Source organism: Bemisia tabaci, chromosome 4, assembly GCF_918797505.1.
Source record: "Bemisia tabaci chromosome 4, PGI_BMITA_v3".
NCBI classification, from domain to species: Eukaryota; Metazoa; Arthropoda; class Insecta; order Hemiptera; family Aleyrodidae; genus Bemisia; species Bemisia tabaci.
In genome coordinates this window covers 11,072,230-11,079,577 of record NC_092796.1, presented here as the reverse complement: position 1 = coordinate 11,079,577, position 7,348 = coordinate 11,072,230, and the positions used below count along the sequence as shown (strand labels likewise).

Genomic DNA, 7,348 nt, shown 5'->3' with positions numbered 1-7,348 from the left:
TGCGATGTTGATGGAAGCGCCTTGAGAATTTCAGCGGCTACCACACCGACAACCCACCGTGAATGATCGATGGTCGATATTTCTCCATTTGAAGCAATGGTAAAGAATCGATTATGAAGGTGTTCGTTGCGAGCACCCTGTCTATCGATCATTTTCCATAGGTTTAAACGGCAGAAGAATCGATAGACCGGAAAGCAAGCAATGTCGCTGCCACGGCCCGACCAGTCTCGTCCGACAACATTTCCGACCGTGACCTCCCGCGACCGCTGATAAGTCGTAGATACCGGGGTTGACATCAGACTTGGCCGACCGACTGCCAATCAGCGCTCGAGTTTGAGGAGGAAATGAAAATGAAGGATTGAAAATTTCTGTAAAATCAGGGGTGCGGAGAGTTTGAGGCCTTCCCTCGCATTTGGACTGCATTTCGCGATAAGGAAGTACGATTGAGGGGCTTGGAGGACAAGGCGCATAAGTGCAGTTTTTGAAAAAATTGAGATGTCAATGATTTCGAGTAAAACTGGTCTTAATGCATATTCTGTGAAAAATTCGCTCCCAAATTCTACTTTTTAAGCACTAAAAAGTCAGTTTGAATTTTCCTTCCGCCATATGGCTCCATGTAATTTCGAAACTTTAAACACGTATTTCTCGAAATAGAAAAAACTGCCCTGATGCGCCTTGTCCTCCGAGCCCCTCAATTTCTGGCTGTTACATAACAACACCTATATCTGCATAAGGAACATAAAGGCACATGTGTTGTTTCTAAACTGAGGCAAAAATTTTAGTTCCTGATTGCAAAATGTTGTCCATTTCGTCGTTATCCTCACGACGAAGAACGTAATTACATCGCAATGTTGCCAAATTTTCCGTCACAAATTGCAGTTTTTCCAAAAAATTTTTGGACTTTCCTGTTTGAATATTTCTCGATTTTTTTTTTTTTTTTTTGATCGTACTTATACAAAAATCAGAACAAAATGGGAAAAAAATTCACAGGTATAATATGGGAAAAAATGGAAGTGTTTCAACAATTTTGCAACCTTGGAATGGAGTAACGTTCTTAGTCCAAAAAACGACGATTTAACTGACCTACCCCCATTTTTGACCAAGCTTCATAACTACGTCCTCCTGAAGGAAAAAAGAAAGAAACAAAATAAAAAAAAACTTTTCCTCCAGAAAACATAGTTGGGCCTCCCCACCGTATGAACGCCAAAAAACCGAAAACTTCGAAAAAAATCTGACAGGGTTCCCCCATTTTTTCATTCTCGCGGGGGTTCCCCCGATTCACGCGGCCGGAACTCCGCCGAACCGATCTGGAAGCTACACCCCCGTGTGAAACATGGACAATTCAGCAGCTATGTCCCTTCTACCTACCTACGTTATATTTCATATGGTGCTGTCGTTTACAGCGGCAAATTTGAGCAGAATAGGAACTGAACCCCTGGCCACTTCGCGGCCCACCTGGTGAGTTAAGTGATAGTACAGGCAAAATCTGGAGTATATAAATAGGTACATCAACAATTAGGCAAAAATCGGAATTGTGAGTCACAATTGAAGCCTCCGTAGGATGAAGGAGGTTAAAAACATGTTCAAGAAGAAAAGAGAAAAAATAGTTGTGGATGATTTAGAATTAGTAACTTCGTCCAGTTAGCCGAAGAAAAAAAAAGAAAAAAACTTGACGATGACAGCTTAATTTTCTTTCAATTTAAAAAAAAATGAATTCAAGAAAATGTAATCTTAACTCAAACTGCACGGGGTGGGAAGTTACGTCACATGCAGACAATATCTAATCCCCTCCAATTACACTCCCCGATGATTTTGCGTACACTTTTAAGTACCTATCAACACATGGCTGTGGAGTCTAAAATTTGATTGGATGTCACCGTTTTTTTGGGCATATTTTCAAGGAGTTTGCCCAAAAATTTTACAGAAACCCCGTTTTCCCCTTAAAGTTGGATGATTTTATTTCATGACACACTCAAGGGCTGGAATATTTGGTGCGCAGTGTCAGTTTCTATAATATAGATTTAAAAATCTGGAAGTGGTAGGCACAACTTATTGTATTCATATCCAACTTTCCTCAAAATTTTAAAAACTGTTCTTTTCACTTTCTCGATGATGATGATTTCATACTATAATAGGCATAAAAACTGACGCACTATTCGACGCTATTAGTTGCACAATTTCTACTCCACTAACTAGGGACACCTGTCTTTAAAAATCTGAAAATTCCTCAGTGGGAAACTAAGAAATCTAATTTTGATCTGGGTTGATAAGTTTCAACGTCCTGAATAAGAAAAGACTCTATTCACTAGTGGTATAAAGTTCAAGCTTCTTCTATCATGAGCATTGAAGATAAAAAACAATGCATTTGTAAAAATAAAATTATTTTAATGGAGTCACACACTTGTTTTCTTTGATTGATTCAAACACGTTTAGTATTTACAATGCATATTTACAAACTTTATACACTTATATAACAAGTATTCAATTAAGGAGAGTAGCTTCTGAAAGATTTCCAACAGTCTCACAAAAGGAAAATGTAAAGACTGAGAACGTTTTCTTGTACTGTCACACTATTATAAAATATTATCAAATTATAATTATGATTTTTGAGCTTTATCTTCAATGTTGATGTGTACGAAGGAAGCCATTTGGTTGACATTTTCGACGATATGAACAGGCGGTGGTGGAGGAGCAGTAATACTGCGCTTAGTACCATACCTTTCTGATGTGCACAGGTGCAACTGAACAGGTCTCTGCGTCAGCTAGAATGGTTTGAAAAAAAACAAACAGGGATACGTTACGCCTCTGGATATGGAGTTTGGTTCCGAGAACTAATAAACTGAGTAAAACTACGACTCCTATGAACTTTATATTTGCTAAACAGCTTTCTTTGTAAGGTGAGAGATAAGAGTTAAAAGCTCAACATTCTGGCTGATTTGAATATCAACCGGAATTAAGGGAAGCAAAAGATGAACACCTCGAAGGCTATGAGACTCACTGATAGATGATCTACATTGCAATAATAGTTTCAAATATCCTTTCCAACTGATCCTTCTCATTAGTTGATAGAACGATATTGGTCGGTTGTTTCATAAAACAGAATGATTCAGTGACAGTGAAATACTCAAGTAGAGGAACTACTTTGGGTGTTATGAAAATAGCGCTTCGCGTTTTTTGTGTACGGTAAACCGTAGAAGCTATGAGTATGCGATTTGCACAAGGCTCTAAATTGAATCTTAGGCTTTAAAACAAGACCTTGCGCAAGTCTCTAACTTAAAAATACTCAAAATAACACCATTTTAAAAAGGGCGTGTGGAAAAGAACCCCAGGGTTTTTCCAGCAATTTATGCAGCAGTTTTTTATGATCAATAAGCTCAAAGCAGAGAATGCATAACTGCATAACAGAGAATTGATAATACAAAAACTTTTTCCGGAAAAAGAATGCAATGAGATGAAATCAGTTATGGAGAGCACATAAGGAGCAATTACAAAAGACACTGGAAAAAAGTTGCCATGAAAACCGACGACAGAATCTCACAGGATAGTGAAGTGACAGATAGTGACCGGTTTTTCGGTGAGTGTCGCTTGCAGGGAGATGAGAGACGTCATTAAAGATACTTACAGCTTTTCCTCAAAGTCTCAGCAGTCATCATAAACATGAGAAATGCCTGCGTGACTGCAACCTTTGGTCCAACAGATTGAGCTTTTTCACTGTGATGTGAGATTCTATCGTAAGTTTTCAAGACAACTTTTCTTAAGCGTTTTTCACTTGCCCCTTAAACACTCTCTGTTGCCAATTTCATTTTGTTGCATTCTTCTGGCCATAGGAGTTTCGATTTTTTACATTCTACATTTTCAGATTTTGCATTAAAGATGTCCTGGAAAAGCCCCTGTAAAGGTCCTTGTTTAGATGTCATACCGCTAGCATACCAGGGTGTCTTGTACCAGCCTTAAGCACCTAAGAACTTTTCAGGTATTTAGTTCCAACCTTTTAGAAAAGGAAATTATGAGTCTTCCTTCGATGAAAAATTAAGTGACTTGGAGTTTTTCATGGTCATCTAAACTCTTCTACCAAACTGTCATCAGATGGCTACTACGCCAGACATCATTCCCATCTTTTATTTTCACGCAACAGAGTAGCTGCTTGCTTGATACATCACAGGGCAACTGATAGTACAAAACATTTTAGATCATGCGTCTGCTTTACCCACTTATGCAGTTCTTTTCAGTTCTTTTCCAAACTTTCACACTTTTCTCATACTTTGCAGACGTTCAGACACCCTGATAAACAAATTGGTTTCTATCAAGACATGCAGAACTAGAGAGTGATGAACCAGACATTAATACTATCTTACCTGGTGAAAAGCAGGCATGAGTTCGAAGCAATTACTAAATAGTGAAACTCTGGCAAAAATATACAATCCCAGTCGAGCTCGGGACATTGCCACAACTAGACGACGCACATCACGCAAATGACCTACAGCTTTTGTACGCACTAAAGACAAAATGATGTAGTCATTTTGTTGACCTTGATACTTATCTACAGTGGTAACCTGTGAACAAGAATTATTCAAGGTAAATTATATTTTTGTATACATACAAATTGTTTACATCAATAAATGACCAAGCAGAACAGAAACACACACAGAATGCCACATCAGAGCACCCAAACTTCTTCCTCAGTGCTTCTACAAACTTTCTAGTTTACACTTCCATCAAATACATAATTATTTTTTTGTTCTTTAATATTTTCTTAACCTGAAGCAGAACTGTAAAAGCAGCCGTAAGACATATATATTTTTTCTGACAGATTTTTCTACTTTGCATGAAGTTAGAGTCCGTGCCGACTAGATTTAAGCACTTTAAGACTGCGATAGAACATCTGCTATCTTGCTCGTGCATTTACTTTCCTTCCATGCGAAAATGATATCAGATGATCTTCTGCTCCTGTCTAAAAGTGCATAAATTTGTTTGGCGTGGACTCTATCCCATTTCAAATTCTTCTATTGCTGTTGTTTTGCCTTAAGAGTTAGTGTCATAAAGTTTTAAGAAAGGAAAAACCGAAAATGAAAAGAGAGATGAAACTTTACCTTATGTGGTTTCCCAATCATGGCATTGTTCGCACAGCGTAAATTGATGACATCTCGAATCAAATGCTTCTGTCCATTGTATGTTGTCAAGATTGATATTTTTTCAGCCGGATACCCAATTAGCCTCATGTACATAAAAGTAGCAACACAATATTCGGCCTCAGCAAGGTTCTAGAAAATACCAGATATTATTGAAACGATTAATACAATGATCAAAAAGAATCAAATCAGTCGGTATATTGCATAACATTAAATTTAAAAAACCTGTGAGGGAGCTGACGAGATTTTTAATTCTCAAAGAGAAGCATTCAGAAGTAAATGCAAAATAATGATTAACCTCTAAAAACTGTCGAATTTTTTTTGATCAATTTTCCTGTTTTACAAAATGCACTAATTTTTAGAGGTGCTTTTAAAGAATGATTAGGAATTTTGGAAGGATAATAAAGAATTCCTTTTTTCTTCTTCTTTTTTTTTATTATTGTGTGAGGAATGAACTTTCTGAGATATTAGATGAAATCCAAGCCTTAGACAACTCACCTGGAAGAAATATGGACTTGGTTCAGATTCTCCAACACCATTTAGGTCCTCTACATTGATGAGCTGGAAATCAAAACAAAAACCAGCATTTGCTGCACGGTATTCAGGACGTGCTTCAATATGTGCCAGATTCCCAAGCGTTTTGTATCGCCAGTTGTACAGATTGCAAATACTAGAAATAAAACAAGTAAAAAAAAGAATTAATAGATGACTTTCTTAAAGGGAAAAAAAAGAAGTCTTTGATGCCTACTCACCAATAAATCATTTCAAACTTCATGAAAAATTAGATAAAAAATTTATGCAAACTGACGATTTCTACGACTAAATCACAACTATTGTAAAAGTTTCGTTGTCTTTTAAGCGCTCAGCCGATAGGCAGCGCTTTTTGATTTCGACTTGCCTCTGAGTACTAGTATACTAGTGCTAATGCGTTTGAATGGCGCACCAGCTCATCGATGTGTAGGCTTTTTGGGGGGGTCCATTTTTAAAATAAATAAAGCTGTGAAAACTGTATTTTATGCTTAAACGTAATGCGCAGGTAGAGTAATTCTTATCGAAATTGATCGTTGAACTCAAATGAAGCCTAAAAAAAACGCGCCTGATGAGCTCAACGGTGAGCTCATTTTTGGGAAACAAAAATACGCGTTTACGGTTTCCTTGGTGACCTTTGTTTGCTATCAGCTGATGTTTTGTTTCCATTTCCCAGCCAAGTCGACGGAGTATATACGTCCTTTCTTCATTAAATACATTTACCAACACCTGAGCGCTTTTCTAATACGACAGTATTAGAACTTTCCCGCTTGTTTTTTCTCTGTTTGTTCTAGCCATTTAAAAATAGTGTTTGAATACAGAGACTGTTCAACTACAACAATAAAATATCCTTCATGCAAGTTCATAAAAAAAAAAATACCTTGAGCGGGCACGACCCTGTGCATCAAGGTCTATTGTTGGGACACCTAAACGAACGAGTCTTGTGAACAGAGACTGCTCCATGTTGCTGTACTTCTGGAAGGCCATGTTTTTGATGACAGGCGGAAGCTGGTGGTGGTCTCCTATCATGATCCATCGTTTAAGTCTGTTGTATCCATCCTCTGGATTTTGAAGCAACAGAGGGATGAAAGTTTCGATCTCAAGGATTTGTGCAGATTCTTCCATCAGAATGTTGTCATACTTGAAACCTGAAGAATGGGAAAAATTTATGATAACATGATCAGAAAAGTGATAGAGTGGAGTGTCTTTGAAGTTTCAACTGTTAGAGTGCCCCTTCCTTATGTTTCCGCAGTTATTTTTTTAACATCGGAACAAAATATATTAAAGATCAGTTATGACTGTATTAAAGAAACCAATTGAGATTTTCTGTAAACAATAAAATCATTAGTTCTGCAATGATCCAATCGTCCTGCAGACATATTTATATGAAGCCTATGTTTACAAAACTTAAAATTTGTGACATAAATGTTACTTCCTCTATAATTAAAATCTTCAATGAGCTTCTGTTCCCTCTCAAGGACTTGTTTAGAAACAATTAGATAGGTAAATTCAAGTCTGACATTCCTAGACTTCTGATTGGCAAGAGATTACTTGCTGTAGAGGAAATAATTGATGCTTTACTAAAAACTGTATACGCCTGGTTTTATAATCTGAGCAGTGGTGAGGCATGAATGATCGATTATCGATATTTCCCCATTTGAAGCTATGGTGAAGAATTGATTATTAAGATG

General features: G+C 37.3%; 1 protein-coding gene across 1 annotated transcript in view; it reads right to left on the bottom strand.

Annotated features, from left to right (window-relative positions):
* Positions 1–2,364: 2,364 nt before the first annotated feature.
* The window catches only part of LOC109033440 (RNA helicase aquarius), a 50,348-nt gene continuing 45,364 nt past the window's right edge, over positions 2,365–7,348 (bottom strand). Inside the window, exons 21-25 of the mRNA XM_019046054.2 lie at positions 6,538–6,805; positions 5,628–5,799; positions 5,091–5,261; positions 4,356–4,553; positions 2,365–2,762 (exon numbers count right to left, since the gene is read on the bottom strand). Of these exons, the coding sequence (XP_018901599.2) occupies positions 2,598–2,762; positions 4,356–4,553; positions 5,091–5,261; positions 5,628–5,799; positions 6,538–6,805 (974 nt within the window). The 3' untranslated portion in view covers positions 2,365–2,597. The remainder of the gene's footprint in view (positions 2,763–4,355; positions 4,554–5,090; positions 5,262–5,627; positions 5,800–6,537; positions 6,806–7,348) is intronic.